At 49.5% G+C, this 19,183-nt stretch overlaps 8 protein-coding genes across 8 annotated transcripts; 4 read left to right on the plus strand and 4 right to left on the minus strand.

The window, feature by feature from the left end:
- Window positions 1-97: 97 nt before the first annotated feature.
- On the minus strand, window positions 98-1,667 carry BDW43DRAFT_295912 (kynureninase; the record flags this gene model as incomplete). The annotated part of the gene is made up of 4 exons (XM_032044132.1): window positions 98-528; window positions 579-1,056; window positions 1,113-1,450; window positions 1,508-1,667. 4 exons carry the CDS (start codon window positions 1,665-1,667, stop codon window positions 98-100), a joined length of 1,407 nt encoding a protein of 468 aa, XP_031906327.1.
- A 65-nt stretch (window positions 1,668-1,732) lies between these two features.
- BDW43DRAFT_6037 (indoleamine 2,3-dioxygenase) lies at window positions 1,733-3,691 on the plus strand. The gene is made up of 3 exons (XM_032050291.1): window positions 1,733-2,440; window positions 2,492-3,112; window positions 3,181-3,691. The coding sequence occupies exons 1-3, from the start codon at window positions 2,147-2,149 to the stop codon at window positions 3,559-3,561; spliced, it is 1,296 nt and encodes a 431-aa protein (XP_031906328.1). The 5' UTR covers window positions 1,733-2,146; the 3' UTR covers window positions 3,562-3,691.
- Window positions 3,692-4,271: 580 nt separating this feature from the next.
- On the minus strand, window positions 4,272-5,573 carry yaf9 (YEATS domain-containing protein YAF9). Its single transcript, XM_032050311.1, has 3 exons — window positions 5,317-5,573; window positions 5,233-5,257; window positions 4,272-5,182 (listed from the first exon to the last, which is right to left on the minus strand). The coding sequence occupies exons 1-3, from the start codon at window positions 5,347-5,349 to the stop codon at window positions 4,485-4,487; spliced, it is 756 nt and encodes a 251-aa protein (XP_031906329.1). The 5' UTR covers window positions 5,350-5,573; the 3' UTR covers window positions 4,272-4,484.
- Window positions 5,574-5,616: 43 nt separating this feature from the next.
- On the plus strand, window positions 5,617-6,893 carry horA (ubiquinone biosynthesis protein COQ11). The gene is made up of 4 exons (XM_032050327.1): window positions 5,617-5,736; window positions 5,813-5,867; window positions 5,931-6,271; window positions 6,350-6,893. The coding sequence occupies exons 1-4, from the start codon at window positions 5,691-5,693 to the stop codon at window positions 6,769-6,771; spliced, it is 864 nt and encodes a 287-aa protein (XP_031906330.1). The 5' UTR covers window positions 5,617-5,690; the 3' UTR covers window positions 6,772-6,893.
- BDW43DRAFT_6444 (pre-mRNA-splicing factor SYF2) lies at window positions 6,848-8,062 on the minus strand. Its single transcript, XM_032050331.1, has 3 exons — window positions 7,737-8,062; window positions 7,028-7,663; window positions 6,848-6,971 (listed from the first exon to the last, which is right to left on the minus strand). Exons 1-3 carry the CDS (start codon window positions 7,953-7,955, stop codon window positions 6,924-6,926), a joined length of 903 nt encoding a protein of 300 aa, XP_031906331.1. The 5' UTR covers window positions 7,956-8,062; the 3' UTR covers window positions 6,848-6,923.
- A 1-nt stretch (window position 8,063) lies between these two features.
- BDW43DRAFT_6443 (uncharacterized protein) lies at window positions 8,064-10,538 on the plus strand. Its single transcript, XM_032050329.1, has one exon. The coding sequence runs from the start codon at window positions 8,207-8,209 to the stop codon at window positions 10,145-10,147; it is 1,941 nt and encodes a 646-aa protein (XP_031906332.1). The 5' UTR covers window positions 8,064-8,206; the 3' UTR covers window positions 10,148-10,538.
- A 4,813-nt stretch (window positions 10,539-15,351) lies between these two features.
- Window positions 15,352-17,124, plus strand: BDW43DRAFT_6485 (velvet factor family protein). Its single transcript, XM_032050334.1, has 2 exons — window positions 15,352-15,953; window positions 16,091-17,124. The coding sequence occupies exons 1-2, from the start codon at window positions 15,541-15,543 to the stop codon at window positions 16,995-16,997; spliced, it is 1,320 nt and encodes a 439-aa protein (XP_031906333.1). The 5' UTR covers window positions 15,352-15,540; the 3' UTR covers window positions 16,998-17,124.
- Window positions 17,125-17,426: 302 nt separating this feature from the next.
- On the minus strand, window positions 17,427-19,137 carry BDW43DRAFT_258333 (uncharacterized protein). Its single transcript, XM_032039961.1, has 2 exons — window positions 18,652-19,137; window positions 17,427-18,560 (listed from the first exon to the last, which is right to left on the minus strand). Exons 1-2 carry the CDS (start codon window positions 19,103-19,105, stop codon window positions 17,557-17,559), a joined length of 1,458 nt encoding a protein of 485 aa, XP_031906334.1. The 5' UTR covers window positions 19,106-19,137; the 3' UTR covers window positions 17,427-17,556.
- Between the last annotated feature and the right edge of the window lie 46 nt (window positions 19,138-19,183).

Here is a 19,183-nt window from a genome sequence, read left to right on the forward strand (position 1 = left end):
AGTAAAGGTAAGAGTGTATCTTCAGTGCAGCCTGCGGTATGAAATATTTGGTATCCAGCACACCGTTGCTAGTTCCCCGCTTATTATGAAGCATCTCTCAGTTCTTCAGCTGGGGTTCGTCCAGCGCAGCCTTGAAGTAATTCACGAACATCCATACGTCGGTGAAAGTGTTATATAGGGGAGCAGGGGCAACGCGGACAACACCAGGCTCTCTCTTGTCGCAAACTATTCCCCCTTCTTGCAACTTCTGGGCGACGCCCTGCAACAAGCCAGGCTTCAGTAAGAGACTGAGTTGCGCTCCTCTTGAGTTTGGGTCTGCTGGTGTGATAATGCTGAAAAGGCGTGTTTCGTCAGTGGTATCCTTTAGTAAGAGGTGTTCCAGATAGGCTGTCAGCATAATTGATTTCTTGCGCAGATCAGCCATGGATGTCTCATCAAAAACAGACAAAGAGGCGCAGAGAGATGCAAGATCAATAGCTGACGGATTCGAAAGCTGGAAACCCCCTGCTCCAGGGATCGGCTTGAACTCTTTTAGGGCATATTAGCACTTGCGACCTTTTGGGTCTTTCGCTACTTACTATTGTCCATCTTGAATCTCACGCTTCTATCGCCACCATACCATCCGGTCAGGCGATGTCTGAACTTCGGTGCATCTTCTCCTTCACTATAATCAACACGGCCGTGTCTTTCATGCACGAAAAGACCTCCTATTGCCCCCGGGCCGGCATTACCGTACTTATATGTGCACCAGACTGCAAAATCAACATTCCAGTCATGCAGTTTCACATCGATGTTACCGTACGCATGTGCTAGATCCCACCCAACTATAAGATTCCGTGACTGTGCATATGCCGTGATCTTCTGGATGTCGAAGAGCTGTCCAGTGTAGTATTGGATTCCTGGCAAAAGAAGGAGAGCTGCAGTTTCAGCGTGCTGGTCAATGTAAGACAGGATCTTTTCCGTGGAGATCTCGTATTCACCCTCATCAGGGCCAATCAGCACCATGGATTGCTCTGGGTTGAGACCATGCCAGGCAAGATGGGATTCAATGGCGTACTAAGTTGGTATTAGCGCCGATGGCCCCGTTATTCCTTCAGGGATGACACTCTTACATGATCACTGGGGAAAGCCTTCCAATCTAACAAGATTTTATGTTTTGTCGCGGTCGGCTTATAGAAGCTTGCGAGTAAGAGATGGAGGTTCGCTGTTAGGGTTCCCATTGCTGCAACTTCTTCTGCTTGTGCTCCAACGATCTTACTCATCGACCCTGCGGCTTGTTCCGACAGTAATTGCCATTGCCTTAGAGGGGAGTCCTCGAGGTCTACGAAATGACCGGCAACACCGATTGATGACCAGGTGTCCAGCTGTGCTTCCAGATACCTTGATGTGGCTTTCGGTTGAATACCGAGAGAGTTGCCACAGAAGTAAATACACGACTCTGATGAAAGACCTAGAGCAGCCCGTCAGAAAAGACACGGAGGGAATAGACACGAAGGACAGCAAATACCAGGCTTTGCAAGCTTCTTGCTCTGGATGTTTGCTTTGGAAGGGATAATGAACTTTTCACGGAATGAAGCCAGAGGGTCTGCTGCGTCGAGAGACACCGCATACTCTTTTGACCCTGCATCTGCGGGGAACTCAGGCTTGAATGATTTGGTATTGGACATGGTGTATGGACCTCAGTAAGTTACCTAGCGATATTATCAAAGAATGAATTACATTCTCATTCTGGGGGGCTACCAGGCGTGACTTTATACGTCATGCATATTTAGCTGCACCTTCGGTATCCTCATTGGATCTGGGGGTTTCAGGGCCGGATGGCCTTCCGCTTCCGCCCCAACATCCGTGTATGGGAAGGAACCATCCGACGATACCCTTTTCGATAAGCGCTCGTGGAGATCTAATTCTCGTCGTACATCGGAATTGCGAACCGGTTTCAGGGATGTTATCTTAGAATTATTGATTAAATCGGAAGCCGTCTTTTGATCCGTCTCATCCTTCCGCCATACCCTACCCTCGATATCAGACCATTATGCACCGATGAATATGTATAAGAGTTAGCTCAGACATCAATCTATCGTGCCGAAGATAACCTCCAGGGCAGAAAGGCCTATTATAGAACATTCGTGCTTTTTTACATCCCACCATGCGTTATACTCCTGACGTCTCACTCAGCGACTACGGCGTGTCCCTTCGAAATGGCTTTCTCCCCGATTCTCCTCCTTTGACGATAATAGAGAATCCATACTACTGGCCATGGGAGCATGTTGTCGGTGATCTACAGGCCCATATCCAGGCTAGAACTATCAGGCAGGCCGTCGAAAATCTGCCTATTCTTTCCACGTCGAAGCTACAAGGAGAACCAGAGTGGCGGAGAGCCTATCTTCTACTTGCCTATCTCACCCATGCTTATATTTGGGGTGGTGACAAGCCTCAGGATGTAAGTCAGCTCGGCTCTAACCCTCTGGATAAGTTTAACTCGACCTTTTAGGTCTTGCCCCCTGCGATATCATGCCCATTCATCGAAATTTCGAGTCACTTAGAGCTCCCCCCATGTGCAACCTACGCAGCCCTTAACTTATGGAATTTCGCAGTTCCACACCCTGATGCCGACCTCACCGATCCTGACCTTCTATCAGTCACCGCCACATTCACCGGAACCCAAGATGAAGAATGGTTCCTCATGATCTCTGTCGCACTGGAAGCCAAGGGAGCTCAGCTGATCCCGTTGATGCTTGACACGATTCATGCCGTCAATATTGATGACGCTCAACGTGTAAGCGATCTACTTCTCTCGTTCAGCAAAGGCCTCAAAGAACTTCGCATGCTACTGGAGCGGATGTACGAAAAGAACCGCCCGTCTGTATTCTACCATCAACTCCGTCCACTTCTGGCGGGCAGTAAAAACATGGCATCAGCTGGACTGCCGAATGGCGTCTTCTACGATATTGGCAATGGCCAAGGAAAATGGCACCAATATAGTGGAGGAAGCAACGCACAGAGCTCGTTAATCCAGACATTCGACATATTCCTGGGCGTGGAGCATTCCGCTACCGGGGGTATGAAGAATCATGGCTCGGCTCAGCCAAAAAAGAACAACGGGTTCATGCAGGTATGTGCCATTTACTTCCCAATCAAGGTATTTCACCCGACCAAGTATTAATCCCTTCCCCAATATAGGAAATGAGGAATTACATGCCAGGCCCTCACCGACGCTTCCTTGAAATGTTGACCAGGGTCACGAATGTTCGTGCTTATGCGCTGAGTCACAAGGCTGATTCACCAATCCGAGACGCATACAACACTGCGGTCATGTCTCTGGGAGTATTCAGGGACTCGCACATACAAATCGTCACGCGATACATCATCATGGCGGCAAGAACTAAACCACCGACCAGTGGACCCGCGCAGGTTAATCTGGCCACGTCAACGACGACTCAGATGAAAGAATTGAATGAGAAGGTTACTGGGGGCATCCATGGAACGGGTGGAACAGACCTTATACCGTTCCTCAAACAAACCCGAGATACGACTAAAGCTACAGCAAGTTACGAGGATTAGGTGTTGACATACGGGGAGTATGTATTTTTTTTTTTTCTTTCTGTTCTTTTTAAAGTTTCATGTACATAGTAGCGAGCCTGAGAGCGGAATTGAGGGTTTCAGAATTAGCTTTTTTTTCTCATTGATAATGAACACTTATGAGGTAAAGGAAGTCAAGTATTGTTCCTCCGGAATCTTATCATTCGTCATTGTATACACGGGCCCTTTACTAAGACCCTGAATCCAGTTGGCTTGAGAACATTCATATTTGGGCCGTATAAAATGGCGCAGCGTGATCTTCTAACTCCGATCTCTATTATCGTGGAATGGATTCCCTGTCCTTAAGAGCGGTGTCACCCGACATGCAACAGGATCCATGGATATCTTCGGGCCCGGAAGCGGAGGCGGATACGGATGTCCGGCCGGAGTTATGGACTTAGGGTTGTGGAGAAGGTCTGATAACATAAAATTACTTGGTAGTACGGATAGCAAGTTGTTGGCTAAATGCGGAATTCTCATTGAGTGATATGCTCCTATTCTGAATTGAGTGACCGGACTGTTGTAACTTCCAGAGATAACATCGAGATATTCATTAGATCATCTAGGCCCCTTTTGTGTGAATGGTGGGGATCCTTCTGGTGGTTCCTAGCTAGGGTAAGAAGGACATAAACCTCCTGGGAGAATGCATGGGTATGACTCCCCAGTCTAGTCCACCGTAATGGGCGGGTTCGGGGAGTACAGGCTCCGAATATGGGCGGTTACCTTTCAATAAGTCTTCAAGTCTGGTAAGCGCAAGACTCACAGCGCTCCTTTCCAACTTCACAACGTATGTGCATCAAACTGCTCAGCGAGCGAAGTCACCGGAGACGCTGGCATGGCTCGATACGAAGCGACGAGACGAGTGGGTTCTTTCACGACGTTCAAAGGACAAAAAACGCGGGGTCTTATCGCTTCTTCGTGTTGGCAGGAACGCCCTCACTCTCGCGGAGTTCAGCTAGCCTCTTCTCCCGCTCAATAAGCCGTTCCTTCTCTTCCTTAATCAGCTGCTCAACTGTTTTGCTAGCCTCCGCCAACCGGTCCAACTCCCTGCCCTCGGTTGCTTTACTATAAGCGTTGCCTGGAGAGTCAGTCGGAGGTATCTCAGCCGTCCTGACATTCCGCTGACCGGTTTGCTTAGTATTCTTGCCCCCCTTCCCCTTCTGCTGTTGCGCCGGCGTCGCGCCCCCCGTAAGAAGATCATAGAATTGCTCGACGGGCTCGTTGAAGACGATCTCCTCGTAATTCTGGCTCACGACTTGGTCCCTTCGCTCCTTCATGGCTTCCGCGTCAGGCCCGTACGGGTGCAGCTTGAGGCTGTGCCATAGAGTCTGCGGCTTCTCCATGGACTCCGCGACAAAGTAGAGCTTGATTTGGATCTCGAACTCTCCCCATCCTGTCTCGGTTACCTCGAACGGAGGCTGTTCGATGGTCCGGACATTCTGGGCGTATGTCTCGTGGAGCTTGAATTGGACCTTTTTGAGCCAGTAGGAGATATCTTCGTCGTTGACGCCTTTAACGTATACGCGCCACTGGTGGGTGTGGTCAGCGGGCACGTTGGGGGGTTTCTTGGCTGGGTCGAAGGGTTGGGCTTCGCTGCCGAAGACTGGTGATGATTAGAATGGGGCACGAAATTGGCAGTTGGGGAGATCATACCAAATGGCCTGTAAATGGAGATGCCCTGTAGAAGTTAGCCGTTAGCTGCTTTGTTCCTTCTATAGCGTCTTGGTCGTTACTTACCCTCACACGCTTTGTGGCCGTCGCGGAAGGCATAGTGGAATGTGGAAAGGCCAAGTGCTAGTCTTGAAGAATTATACTAGGACGAAAAATAATGAGAATATATCGGTGGGCGATAGATAGAGGTGCGCTTGAAGGTCTGGGTCTTATCGTGGTTGGCATTCTTGTCGCGAAAACGCCGCCGGGTTCACGTGATGGTGCGGAGGGAAAGCATGACGATGGGGTGCCGTCGGAAGCTGTGGTTCCAGAGTGAAAGCTCCGAAGATCAGACCAGATGCGCCCGCCATGATCCATTGGACATACTTTTGATTTGTACTTATATTCTTTGTTTTTGTTATCGCTCCAATTCCGTTAAACAGACAAAGTGGGACTCAGAAATGGCCACGAAAAGAGTAGTGGTTGCGGGCGGAAATGGTTTTCTAGGTTTGTATACTTTTCTACCGCGGTGACGACTGGGATTTCTTGCTTATCACGAACTGCCTTTTTCATTCGCTTTTAGGCTCAAGGATATGCAGATCAGCGGTGGCCAGGGGCTGGTCGGTAATCTCTCTCAGGTACGAGTCCTTAGACAATACCGAATAAAATCGGTCGCCAATATTCATACTTGCATGCTGTAGCCGATCCGGAGAACCACGTTGGGGTGCGATTTCGAGTTCACCTGAGCGGCCTACTTGGGCAAGCTCTGTAGAATGGGCCAAGGCGGATATGCTGAAACCGGAATCCTACAAGCCTTTCTTGAGCGGTGCTACCGCTGTTGTACACAGCATGGGCATTCTGTTGGAGGCCGACTACAAAGGTGTGGTGCAAGGAAGAGAACCCATTCTGAGTGGCCTACAAAGGGCCTTCAGCTCATCGAAGCTGGGCAGCCAAAACCCCCTACAAAGACGGGAAGGCGAGGCATTAGAAGCAAAGGAAAGAGATGGACAATTGACTTATGAGCTCATGAACAGAGATTCAGGTCAGTATAAGCTCTCTCTCTATATACATGCTATTTTTGGGTGCCGGAAGGCAACAAAAGGCTGACTCAGTGAAACAGCGATTGCGCTGGCTCAAGAGACGTCCAACGAGCATGTTCCGACTTTCGTATTCATCTCTGCCGCAGCGGGCGCACCTATTCTCCCGAGCAGATACATCACAACAAAGCGAGAAGCGGAAACAATCATATCAGCCAAGCTTCCGGAAATGCGGAATATCTTCATGCGGGCTCCCTTCATGTATGATTCGAGCAGAAAGTTCACACTGCCAATAGCACTTGGAGGCTTCATCGGGTCTCAGTTCAACGAGCTTTTGGGTAATAGACTTGATTTTCTCGGCACTATGGTAACCAAGCCTTTCCAAGTGGACATGGTAGGTGAGGCCGTGGTCGAGGCAATGGAGGACGAGACCGTACACGGTGCTGTGGGAACAAAGAAAATTGAAGCTCTGGCGACGAGTGCTTGGAGGAAAAGCATGCTATGAGTTCAACTTTTGGAGAGAGGGCACCGGTTGCACGGTTACTTCTTGGGATGGCCCTTTGTGATTATTGCGGGCCTGATAGTCCTAGATTCACGACCAAACGCTTATCGGCAAGCCCTGCGCTGTATTATAGACATAAGTCTCATGTATTTCTATCAGATCATGGTGCCACGTTCGAAGCTGTCACGTATTTCCGTAGTGTACTACGCGACAATTAGCCCACAGTCCAGAATAATGAGTAGTTAGGTTAGATACATACCTTGTTATAGAAGCGCGCCAGCTTCTGGTTGAATTGCTTATTCTTTTCGTTGATGTAGGTGACATCGCCCTCTTCGTCGCCACGGCGCTCTCTCCGCCTCTTGAGCTGAGCCTCCTCTGCTTTCCGGAGATCTCCTACCAGCCTGTCAACGGCAGCTCTATCGGGTTTATTCTCAGTAAATCCGATTGTATCCGCAGTGGAATAAAATGTCCCATTCTTATCAACAGCAATCATTTCACCATCGTTGGTTTCCACAATTTCTAAGTCGCCGTTAGCAGCGGCCTTTTCAATAGCGGCTAGCTTGTCTCGCTCGTAGGCTTCTAGGTCAGGCTTCATTTCGCGTAGTTGCTTCTTATAGACCTTACGCGCGTCTTGCGTATAGTCCTGGAAAGCCACATTATCCCGATGACGCTGTTTCTTATCCATTCGCTTATCCCACTTTTCGGATTCGTCCACAGTCCAATCCCAAGCTCGTTTCCGTTCAAAGTCTTCGCCAGCGACCTCAGTGTCAGCTTTAAGTAGATTATGGGACGCAAACGCATGTTTACGAGACAATGACGAGAGTAGTGATGGGTCGGTGGCTAAACGCTGCGTCTCGGCTGCTGTTTCCTTCAAGTTCCGTTCTGTTGCAGATTTCTACACTGACGTCAGCCCAAATACTGGGTGATACGACGTATTCCAGGACAAGGGAAAATTAGAAAAGGCCTACCGCGCGAGCCTGGAGGGCTATGAACCTTTCCCGTCTTTGACGAGCCTTTGCGGCCGTGTCATCTTCTTCCACCGACTTCGCCGCTACCTCTTCGGACTCTTTTTGGACATTGTTGGAGCCTTCGGCGGAATCACTAGGTCTCTCGACTTGGACAGAGCCGGGCTCGTTGGTGTCGGAAGGGTTCGAAGCAGGCTTTTCGGCGCTGCTCTTAGCGGACATGATGATATAACGCCAGTAGAGCGATCAGGAAGCGATAATACAAGTGAAGTTGGGTTGATTAGGTTCGAGACGAGATTATCGGAGATAAGACACCTAGGGGGAGAATCGAAGAACAGCGGAAGCGCGACTTTGCGAGACTTTACCGTCTCCCTTCACCGCCTTTGCTCTCCAATGCCGGACCCCATATCATATCATTACTATGGCCTGATTTCGTGCGACGATAGAAAGGAGTGTTCGTTTCGGTATAACGAATGTATAGACGCCTCAGTTTACCCCTCTGGCTGAAGCCAAGGCAAAACCTGCCACTCCAACTCCCTCAGTCACAAGCACTAGTCCGGCATGCTTCGGCCGATGCGAAACGGGTAGCTCCACACTTCTACGAGTCTACACCATCCCAGCTACTACGGTTTGCCTTGACAGGAACTACAAAGCAAGCTGGTGGTTTGGAAGGTGACTCACGGATAGACCAGCACCTTCTGGAGCTCTTTTCTGAGCCATGGCCTTCGAACACTCCGCCTCCCCCACCTCTATGGAACTTTGTCCAACGGGGAACCTCAGGTTCCGATAGGAAAAGGTGGCGGGTGTTGAGAAATCTGAGTCGTTTACGGGGCCTTGAGCAACTACATGTATGGATTGAAAAGAATGTGAATGATGAATGCGGTAGTACATTGTTGCAATCAGAGGGTTGTAAGAACTTAGCCCAGGTACTAGAACGGTCCCAGCGTTACAGTTCTTATGCAGAAATACTCTCTACAATCAATGGGGTCATTACGAGGCTAGAGAAACTGAGAGTACCCATATCTGGCTCATTATTTACTCTAGGGATGTATTATTCCTGTTGCGCCTTTTCGGCACCTTCTCTGAAACGGCATATCGAAAGTTATCTCATCCTTGGTCCTCGGCGGTTAGATCCAGAGTCGTGCGGTACCCTAGTCAGCGCTCTTCTTGTTTCTCTCCGACTCTTATCATTTCGGGAACCAGGCCATGATACCAGTGAGATGCTCAACATCATTACAGGAGAGAATGCTGGTGGACACCGTTCAGAATACAATCTGCACAGTATAATGTGTTGGGCCGACCATCAAGACTCCACTCAACCCATTGGGCAATACTTGTCATTGCTCGCAAGGCTAAAGAGCGATAGAATACTACAAGAACTATGGGATCAAATGATGAAAGGGCTAGGTCCTGGCTCACCTCATGTGTTCCAGTCGGCGTATGACTGTGTGAAAGCTCTTATCGACGTCGGAAGCCATACCAAAGCAATATTTTATTTAAAACAGATTTCAAAATCCGCGAATGGTAATCTGCCAGGTCTATCGAAATTCCAGGACCTAAGGGGCCTCCTGGCGGCCAGAGGTATGGCAGAGGCACTACCGCAGCTTGCAGGAACGGAGTCTCTTAGTATCCTTGAAGCTCAACTAGAGGATATGGAGAAGAGACTTGGTGTCACTTGGAATAGACAGAGGTCGCTCCATACTAGCATCGCAAATCCACTCTGCATCAGTTCGGAACGGCCGCTTTTGACAATCGATGGCGACAGTACTGGGTACGACAGCAACGTTCGCCTAATTGCAGAGATTGAAGCAATTGGGTGCTCAAAATCGATGCTGGAACTGGGTAAGATCGCTACCTTACTAGACGAATGTGAAGGGGGCCAGATTCATGTCTCAATATCATCTCAGGAGGCTGCACATTATGACTTCTTTTGGTTCCCTCAGCGGTCAACGATTGAATTCCCGGATAATCACACACTTGTGGAACGCAGACCGAATGAACCATGGTCACCTTCCAATTTGGGGTTGCTTCGTGTTCGACCACACAGCAATAGGGCTTCACTAGTGATCGAATGTTCCCTACATCTGATGCAACTTGGCTACTTGGTTGCGAGGCCTAAATTGACCGACGAAGCGGGCTCGAAACCGGCTCGGGGATGGGAGGAAACCGGGCACATCGTTGCTTGGGACCGTGCTTTTGGCCGATTTGTTATTGTTTATGTTGGGGAAAGCCGCAGATCTCTTGACACTCGTAAACAGTGGGTTGTTCCAGATCTGCCGTTTGGCCTCAATGCAGTCATGAAGATTTCGCCTGAAAAATACCCACTGGAACAGAATGGTGTCGATCCTCCCTTTCCGGGTGATGGTACAAGGTACTGTATTGATGTGGATCCAGGGCTAGATCTCGTATTTTGAAGGATCGCTTGATCTCGTACGTACTTTCCACACCCCATCATACGTTCATGGGGATTCCTGGGACCTGAGACACGCACAGACCTCTAATGCAGTCGATCTGGCTGCATTAGATTCAGACACTAATGAACTAGTAAACCCAATCTCAGCCAGCCATTATATAATGATCTAGATCTGCGGCATCTGCGGGTGAAGCGTGGATTGGGTCTGGGCAACCACACCAATTATTGTGGAAATATCAAGACTCTCTGCTCACGAGGGACCGACCTACTGGCGTTCTCTGGCAAGACAGTCTCAAGTCGTTCCTTGGTAATTCGGCCTTCTGTTTATTGATGTCTATGAGGTGTTCCTTCCTGCCAGTTGTCTCTTCGCCTTTTTCTCAGTTTCGGGTGTTTATTTCTTTTCCTTTCCCGCTCACAGATACCCTGGACTATATCCCATTCATTAAATTCCCCGCACTCTATTCTCTCATATCCTCGAGTGGCGTTGTGGCACGATATCAAATGAAGAGAGTATCAGCGCTATCTATCATGCCAGCACAGCCGGTCGCGCCCGATGTACACTCGAAGTAGGCCACCTGTTCTATTGAATGTAAGGTCAGAGTTAAGGATTTGTCAATGTGAATATAAAACCACAGTGCGCCTCTTCTTTTGAGGAAGATAAATTGCTAAAATGATATAGACTAAACTTGATCCATCCCACATTGATCATTTATGAATGCAAGTATAATGTGAAATTTGTTTCTCTCGCTATCTAAATGCCGCTAAATCATAACTGGGGATAAAATGCGGTCAAGGGATATCGCTTATGTCTTTGTGGCTCTCTCTTCCCATGGACCCCAATTAAGTGAAAATTGCGAGAATATGGCATATAAAACGGAAAATTCCGAGCTCACATACATATGCCGGCCATACATTTGTACATTATCAGCAAGCGAGTGACCTCATACACGCTGTCCCCTGCCCGCTCCCTGTCTCATTTAAGTCCCGAGTAAGCATAGATCTCTGCAACAAGGAGCCCCACAGCGTTTTATTGCCCTGTGCACTGCAGGTGGCGGACAAAGTACGATTTACAGACTAATTAAGGGCTTCACTCTGAATTCTGTGGGTCGGTACGCATATCAAAGTGCCTGGAAACCTGGAAATCAATAAAGCCTAGCCTGCACGTCTAAACGTGACGAGACAATATCGACAAGGAACGGGAGGCTATATAGCATCTTGGCAGTCCGGTAGTCCACATATTGGACCACGCTGAGTGGATTTCTAGTAAATACTAGGTATAGTCGTAGGCTTTCCGGGAAATCCAGGGAATAGAGTTTATTCCCAGATTCCCCGAAGTCCTTTCCTGGCCGTTTACGTGGTTTCTCAACACGGGAATTTGGCATCTTCCTGACATTGGTATAGGAGCCATGCATTTACCCAACCCCAAAGCATACCATCACACCTACGCAAATCTCTGGATACCATACTAGAATTGCCCTGGAATGAAAATGGGAAAAAGCCAGGAATACCCGCAGTCCTTTCCGATCGACGCTTCCTTTACTCTGTACTCTAGATGCAAGAAACTTCACTGCCTTCACCTAGTGAAAAGTTTATGCGCTTCACTTTTAGCAGGTCCTTTTCATTTGTCTCTGGCTGGGTTGGATATTATCAGCGTACCCCGTTACTGTAAGAGGTAACATCATGCGAGGCGAGCTTTGTACATCGATCCTCTAGTGATCAGTCGGACCTCCTGCTATAGTATTTTCTAAGTACTAGTAAGCTTCAATTTGTGGAAAACTTCCATATCTTGCAGCGAGACGACCTCAAAAGGGAAACAGGCATACAATATGCAGTACTAGATAGGATTCCAGATTCAAGCCTATTAGCCTGGTTCACCAGAAGCGTTTCTGGAGGGCAAATATCCGCTTACTCCGAGTAAACCCACGTAGCTAGAAGGTTCATGACGGAGGGCATACGAACCCCGTGATCTTCCCGACATTCTGGGCCAAGTCACTTGACCATGGATTATTGATCTTTTCACTCTCCTTCCTTTCCCTTTTATTTCGACTGACCGAATGGACGCGTCGACTCGCCATCGCCCCCAACTCCCCCTCTTTAGCTTTTATGATTGGGTGGTATCCTTAGCCAGCTTTTTGGGCTCGGCCCGGTGGGGAGGGCATCGTTTTTCGTCCGTTTAGTTCCAGTTTCAATATACATGCAATTGACTATTGGTTGCAATCCATATCCGACCAATATCGTTATACTATGTGAGCTGAGTCATCCCTCGTATAGAAACAAAAGAAAAGAATAAAACCGGGACCCCCTCTAATACTATAGGGCGTGAATAGCATGCCATTCGGTGGCTCTATCGGATGAGCATCAATGCGTATGATTATGTGTCCCCGCCTTGCAGGGAGAGTGTCCTCCAATGCCCCAAGTCTCAATTGTGATTCATCCACAACGGGTAGATACTTCACTGGCTCTCCAGTCGATCCACTCGTTATGGGATATCGGAGAGTGAAATAGAACCGACGCTATCTTGAGCCTGCAGGGATAGTTACCCACAGACGTACGCCACACCCCTTAAAGTTCTCAAGGTTCCGGGAATTAGGTCAGGGCTTGCTAAACATCCCACTCATGGATCATAATAAGTTCACTATCCCACTGTCCACACAACCGTTGGTCTGGGAGTCAACAGTGTGACACATAACTCGCCATTGTCGGCAAGGCAACCTCACATGCAGTAGTTCCCTCGCCAAGGAAGAACAGTTGCAGTGCTAATGCATGAGTAGCGCCCATTTTGGACTAGGGCATAAGCCAACATACATTTACAGGGAATCCTGTACGACGCCCTCCGTACACAAACCTCAGCTGAGAACGCATGACAATGTGGCGGTGACCGCTGTTATGATCTCCACACCATAAGGATGTTAGCCACAGCGACTGGAGCAGGGAATCGGCTGGATCAGGCCACTGAGGACAGAGCAATCGTGGTCGAGGATCATCCATTGACTTGCCAAGCCGAGGTATACTGATCGTGCTTTTTACCGGGTTTTTTATTTTTTATTTGTTTCCTCCCCCCCTTCCCCCCTCCTCTTTCCCTTTCTGGCTTTACTCGGTTCGGATTTGCTGCCTGGAATGATTATCACGGAGAATTGTATATGTCGTCCAACTCAAGCAATTTGACTAACAGAGATGGTCCGTGCATATAGAAGATTGACGGCCTTCTAAAGTTTCCAGTACTGGTCCATCTCTCGATGGGGCTCCTGGTGGACATTTAGTTTTCAAAGTTTACAGTATGGTTTACCTCGAGCTCGGCGTACAACCATTACCTAACCGGCATCTAGCCAACTACCCCTACCCTGTAAGCTGGGTGTCCTGAATATATTAGGCGATGGGGAGAGTTATCGCAGTACACACTTGACAGGTACACCCGTTCACATTGCGGTCAACAACCCTGCGCATCGGTGGCTATTCCAGGGTCCGCCGTGTGGCCTAAGTATGCATTTTCTTATTGGACGAGCGACATACCGAATGTTCGGAGAGCAACTGAGGATTTCCGCGACTCAGAATGAATCCTCGGCAAGGCTAGTGAGTTCTTCATGGGTAGAAGCCTCTACCTGTTGGCCTCATTGTTCCACTGCATATGTATTCATGCTACGGGTCCGATGCTTGAACCCCCCACAAATCCGTAGTACTATTATTCATGTCATGAACGGGCTGCAGTCGTTAGAGGGACAACTATCCTGGTAGGTGATTCTACTAGTAACTATAGATCTGGAGTCAACCCTGCGATGTTCTAAATGCTTCGGGATAAGTGGAGCACTCAAGTGTATGACTTCAGTTGGCGTTCGTCCATCACAACTGATCTACGCCAGGTCTTCTGATAATTTGAAAGGGGATTCCTGCGCCTGCATCTTCACCTTCGGACTAGGTTGGATCCTCTCAATTTCATGATCGCCTGTGCATTCGTACCCCGGCCAGGTCATCATCACCGATAACATCATGGATACCTGAGAATACAATACGAATCATAACGCAAAAGCCGCGGGAATCCAGAGCGATAGGCCCTCTCTACCCTCCCTCAACCAGGATATACTTATTGGAGCCCAGGAATACGAGACAATGATTGGACATCCATCTGCTCCTAACAGTGGACTCTCAGATACCTTCTGAGTAGGTACATGATCGCCCTGGCCCGAATTTGGAATCCTTACCCACACCACGGCCGGCTCTTGATACTTAGCGTCATTGCAAGAGACTAACGCCGGGAAAAAAAACAAAATGGGACATAAGTCTCTCTACAGGCTTATATAGCGCCTACACTGGCCGCAGTTGGGACTATAGTCATTTGTTATTGACCCACATCGTGCTTCTGCATCACTTCCTGACTATTCCATCTCTATCGACCTTTCGATGAAAGCTTCAAATTACTGAAGGGAAACAGTAAAGGGGACAAAAAAAGCAACCCTTCCCCCTTTTTTATTGTTGTTCGTCGTGGTCGTCCATATTTTTCTTCTCATTTGTCGGGAAACCGGCCGGGGGAATTAATTCGGGAATATTCTTGATTGGATTCTGTCAGGGACGCAACGCCGCTGCAGGGTTAAGTTCGCTCGTCAATGCCACACACATACACAGTGGATACGCACACGCCCTCACAAGAGCATCGTCCAGTCTGAACTCTTAGATCCGCTCTTTTCTCTGCACGTTCACAGATCGGTATAGAGTCAGTAAGGGTGGAAGATACTGCGATTACAAGGTTGGTACGACCGTCGCGACGCTCTCTCCTCCTGCCTTGTTTAGGACTGAATTGGTCACCAGACGCTCTGTTTCACACACTTAGGTTTTTAGAGTATCATTTTGTATTGTTATTTCTAGTGTGAGTTGTACCGATGTTTATCTATTCTGTTTGGACGATGATTCGCGCTTTTCTTTTTCCTGGGTTATTTCTTTTTCTTGCCCCTCGTGCAACTGCCCTGTTGTTCTGCCTTGCAAGTTAAAGCAGGCTAACAAAACGCATTTTACTCAAATCAGCATATACTTGATACGCTCAAGGAGTCGGCCGCCGGTGGGTAGTCATCTTCGCGTCCTTGTCATTCGAGGACAGGGCCCGACAGTACAGAATCGCCGTGGATTCTGTTCCAAGTCGTAGCCGTCGAATTGCTAGAGTCGTGTACATGGCATACGGGTGTCCCGCTTTGCTTCATCGTCCATTCTCAGTCAATAGTCTCTGCAGTCTTATATATCTTCTCCTCAAACGCTTACGATAACGTGATTGCCATCTTGCCTGCTATCCTGACGGATGCCCACCTTGCAGCAACCGGGAAGCCACCGCCCGTCGTTTGCCAGCATCAGAAGCCAAGTGGACGCAAAAAGCAGGCGAGAGTCTATCAGCCTTAATATACATCTGCATAGATGTCGAAAACCCCATTGCCACAATGGATGCAACCCCTTTCCGACTGCCAGTATCCCGATACGAGCACTCGTGGCGATGCAGAGAAAGGAACAGCAACAATCCCTAGTCACCCATACCCAGCTCAAGAACCTCCGCGGTTCCTCTTTCCCGATAGTCAGAGCTATGATCCTACGCCAATTCCCTCGAATCCTCCTAGACTTGTGTTCGAAGGAGCAAGACGGGACAGCAACGCAGAGCACCGATATAGCATCACTTCTGGGACTCATGGGCCTCTTGCTCCATTTGCAGCGCAGCGGTCAATCGTTTCGAAAAACGTTGACTATAGCGGACCGTCAGGTTCCTATTATGAGACATCAAATCAAAGTCGTGGTTCTATAGGCTCCACCGGGCGGGCAAACGATGTAGAATCTCTGTAACTCCCCCTTTTCTTAAGCTCCAGATGTCGCTCCTGGTCGTTATGGATCTTTCTGGGTTCAACCAAACAGAATGCGTGCTTTCAGGGGCGCTTCGCTACGCATACCTTCCTATTTTCTAACTGGGTTCAATCAGGTACAGTAGTTCTTCCGCGACGTTTCCAAGCCCCGTTCATTCCGATAAGGGTTCGGCAATATTCACCACCAATCCCACTACAAAGTATCAGGCGCCGCAGTCACAGCGTCAGACGCCCTCCGGCCTGCCTTCAGGGTTTGAGAACCTGATTCACCACTCACCGGTGCCGTCCCCACCCCCACGGCGGCGACCTTCAAGAGCATCCCGCTACCATCTACACATTCGACAACAGCCAATAGCGGCAAGGGCATGCGGTGCTGGTGACCGAGACCGACGGCCGGTAGATCCACCACCCATAATCCAAATGCTCCTAACCGACTTTGACCCGGGTTCGGAACAAGACATAGGAATCTTGCAAGATCCAAGGTTTGCAGTTAGCTGTCTACTATTCCCAGCAGTGACTTCCTCCCAGCAAGCCTCTTCAGACATGGATAGGGAAGGTGCCGTTCGCGAAAGCCTAGCTGGGTCGAATGGAAATGCCCCAGGCCAGTCTACGCCTTTACTCTCTGGGAAATCATTCGTCTCCCCCTTTTACGTCGACGCAGATCCAGACCCTGCAACGTCCCCTACCCACCCGACAAGTGAAGATTGCATGACACAGAGAGTTTCTAAAGAGGTACCTGAAACGCAACAAGCAGCGGCATTCTTCATCTTCTCTGACTTGTCAATCCGTACCGCTGGATTATATCGACTCCAGTTCCGGCTCATAAACTGGGGGCACGTGGAAGACACCGGCCAGCCCATGCCTATCCTCGCCGAAGTATGGTCTGAACCCTTCCGCGTCTACCCAGCCAAGGATTTCCCTGGAATGAGAGACTCATCCCCCCTCGCCGAGGGACTCAAGGAACTTGGATTCGTCGAGCTGAAGACAAGAGGAAAAGGAAAAGGGAAGGGAAGAAAAAGGTGACTATGGTGGGTATTCAAGAAAGTAAGAAAGGAAAAGGAAAAGAAAACCAAGCCCATCGGCTTATATGCCCCTGAGAGAATACAGGGGTACCAGCACGGCGTAGCCGTGCCTGATATTACGAATTTATGAAGACGCTTTACGAGAAAGAAAGGCTTTAGAGGTATCGATAAACTTGAAAGCGACTCCAGTTTTGATGGAATCTGTTATACTGGTCTATTATCAGTTCTACGTCAGAAGTGAGAACGATTAGTCGCTAAACCAATTTGTGCATTAGTAGTTTACTTGGAGTAGGGTGGTCAAGATACTCAAATTTATATATTCTTTGTTGAAAGGGGGGTGGGGGTTTGGTTTTGTTTAACAGCTGGGCCCACTTAATGTAGAACTTTATATGATCTATTTTGATCTTGGAGAAAAAGAAGAATAGTGAAAATGATGCTATCCCAACATGCTATTCGGGCGTAGATAAATAATATTGTTGTACAGCGTATACTACACACGGGTATCAAACCAAGCATAACAAATACAAACCACACATCGCGATGTCTATAGGTAAAGCCGATCAAAGATCGAAAAGCCGAAGCGGTATCTCAGGAAAGTCCTCACCCAACCATACCTTGGTCATCTCATTTTGCGTCTTGGGAAGAAATCCCTCAATATCAACCCACTTCGCGCACCGAAGCATCTCCCACCCAGTTTGAGTCTGACCATCCTCCCGGAAAAGAACAGCAAGAAACATCGCCGCGCGTGTGCTCCCATGAGTAAACGCCACCTCATACCAATCCATCGCCAACTTCCGATACTCCGCATGCGTCTTCACATCCGCGAACAAGAACGAGAACACCTGCCCCAACACCCCAAACGACCGCTCCCCAACCTTTTGCGCCGGATTCGCCGTCTTCTCCCCCTTCGGCTTCGCCGCCTGATCTTCCTGCACCCCCCGACGAGGAAACCAGCCCCGCGCCGTAAGATGGTAAAAATTCGCCAGCTTCAAACATGCCGTCACATCCCCCGAGCTAGCCGCCTTACTCATGTACTCCTCGTACTTTTCCAGATTCATCTCCCGCATCATAAGGGCCGCATAGTCCTGCAACGCTTGCACATCCTGGTACTCCAGCGCCGCGGTGCGCAGGACCTCATCCGCCGCCGCCGTGTCCCCCGCCTTCTCCAGCAGCTCCCGGTACACCTTCCACGGCGAATCCATGTGAGTCGCGATGAGGAACGCATCGTCCGGCGACCGCGGCTCCACCAGCGATGGGCGTAACTGGTCCACGACCTGCTTCATCAGCTTAGTCGCCTCGGCGGTCTCGCCCCGCCGGTCCAGGATCTGCGCGCAGAGCTGCACGGCCCTCGGATCCCCTTCGTTCGCAAGATGTTCAAGCTCGTCGAGTAGCGGCCTGTCGCCCAGGTCTACGCCCGTACGAGCCATAATCGATACGTAGCGGGACGCCTGGTATATGACGGGGACTGTTGCGCCGGCGAGGGCGCACGAGGCGAGGAGCCATTCTTTGTAGGACATGTCGCCCATAGAGACGTGGTGGCCTACTTTGAAGACGATGTTGACGCCTGTATCCCATCGACTATTAGCCCGTGTAATTCAATTCCTGTTTGGCTTGAATCCCAGGGCTGGGGCTGGGGCTGGGACTGGCTGGCTTACTTGTTTCATTGTTGCGGGCGATGTCCAAGATGACCTGCGGGTTCGGGGGCTGGATGTAGGCTGCGTCGAAGAGCTGTTGGGAAATGCGGTAGAACATATCGTAGGTGATGCGAACTTTCACGTGTTTGTAGAGGTCGGCGAAGAGGTATTTGCTCGCGCCGTTGAGGAATTTGAGCCGTTGGCCTAGGTCGCCTTGTGCGGGGAGTTTCCATAGGCCTTCTTCGGTGTGAGTGTCGGTAGGTCGGAGGACTCGCGCTGCAGCGCGTTCAGCGCGACGGACGGCGGGGGAGCGGACGGCTTTGGAGGTGATGGGCGTTGAGTGGAATGGCCTGATCCTAGTGTTGGAGTGGTTATGGGGGCTGGCCCAGGTGAAGCGCGGTGCGGGCGAGGATACGGGACGTGGAAGTACTCGTGTGCATTTTCGGAGGGGAATTGAGGGTCGTGGGAAGGACATGGTGTTTTTGCTGCTGGTGGTGGTGGTGAGAGGAATTGAGAGGGAGGTTGTAGAAGTAATGAAATAAATTGAGGATGT

This window comes from Aspergillus alliaceus (genome assembly GCF_009176365.1).
Source record: "Aspergillus alliaceus strain CBS 536.65 unplaced genomic scaffold BDW43scaffold_1, whole genome shotgun sequence".
Classification (NCBI taxonomy): domain Eukaryota; kingdom Fungi; phylum Ascomycota; class Eurotiomycetes; order Eurotiales; family Aspergillaceae; genus Aspergillus; species Aspergillus alliaceus.

Coding starts and splice junctions, on each gene's coding strand:
- BDW43DRAFT_6485 (XM_032050334.1), top strand. CDS start 15,541: ATGTCGAAAACCCCATTGCCACAATGGATGCAACCCCTTTCCGACTGC. Junction 15,954..16,090: donor GCAAACGATGTAGAATCTCT/GTAACTCCCCCT, acceptor GGGTTCAATCAG/GTACAGTAGTTCTTCCGCGA.
- BDW43DRAFT_258333 (XM_032039961.1), bottom strand. CDS start 19,105: ATGTCCTTCCCACGACCCTCAATTCCCCTCCGAAAATGCACACGAGTA. Junction 18,561..18,651: donor CGCCCGCAACAATGAAACAA/GTAAGCCAGCCA, acceptor GATGGGATACAG/GCGTCAACATCGTCTTCAAA.
- horA (XM_032050327.1), top strand. CDS start 5,691: ATGGCCACGAAAAGAGTAGTGGTTGCGGGCGGAAATGGTTTTCTAG. Junction 5,868..5,930: donor TGGTCGGTAATCTCTCTCAG/GTACGAGTCCTT, acceptor TGCATGCTGTAG/CCGATCCGGAGAACCACGTT. Junction 6,272..6,349: donor GCTCATGAACAGAGATTCAG/GTCAGTATAAGC, acceptor TCAGTGAAACAG/CGATTGCGCTGGCTCAAGAG.
- yaf9 (XM_032050311.1), bottom strand. CDS start 5,349: ATGCCTTCCGCGACGGCCACAAAGCGTGTGAGG. Junction 5,258..5,316: donor CGGCCACAAAGCGTGTGAGG/GTAAGTAACGAC, acceptor TAACTTCTACAG/GGCATCTCCATTTACAGGCC. Junction 5,183..5,232: donor CTCCATTTACAGGCCATTTG/GTATGATCTCCC, acceptor AATCATCACCAG/TCTTCGGCAGCGAAGCCCAA.
- BDW43DRAFT_6444 (XM_032050331.1), bottom strand. CDS start 7,955: ATGTCCGCTAAGAGCAGCGCCGAAAAGCCTGCTTCGAACCCTTCCGAC. Junction 7,664..7,736: donor TAGCCCTCCAGGCTCGCGCG/GTAGGCCTTTTC, acceptor ACGTCAGTGTAG/AAATCTGCAACAGAACGGAA. Junction 6,972..7,027: donor TGGCGCGCTTCTATAACAAG/GTATGTATCTAA, acceptor ATTGTCGCGTAG/TACACTACGGAAATACGTGA.
- BDW43DRAFT_6037 (XM_032050291.1), top strand. CDS start 2,147: ATGCGTTATACTCCTGACGTCTCACTCAGCGACTACGGCGTGTCCCTT. Junction 2,441..2,491: donor GTGGTGACAAGCCTCAGGAT/GTAAGTCAGCTC, acceptor TCGACCTTTTAG/GTCTTGCCCCCTGCGATATC. Junction 3,113..3,180: donor AGAACAACGGGTTCATGCAG/GTATGTGCCATT, acceptor TCCCCAATATAG/GAAATGAGGAATTACATGCC.
- BDW43DRAFT_6443 (XM_032050329.1), top strand. CDS start 8,207: ATGTATAGACGCCTCAGTTTACCCCTCTGGCTGAAGCCAAGGCAAAAC.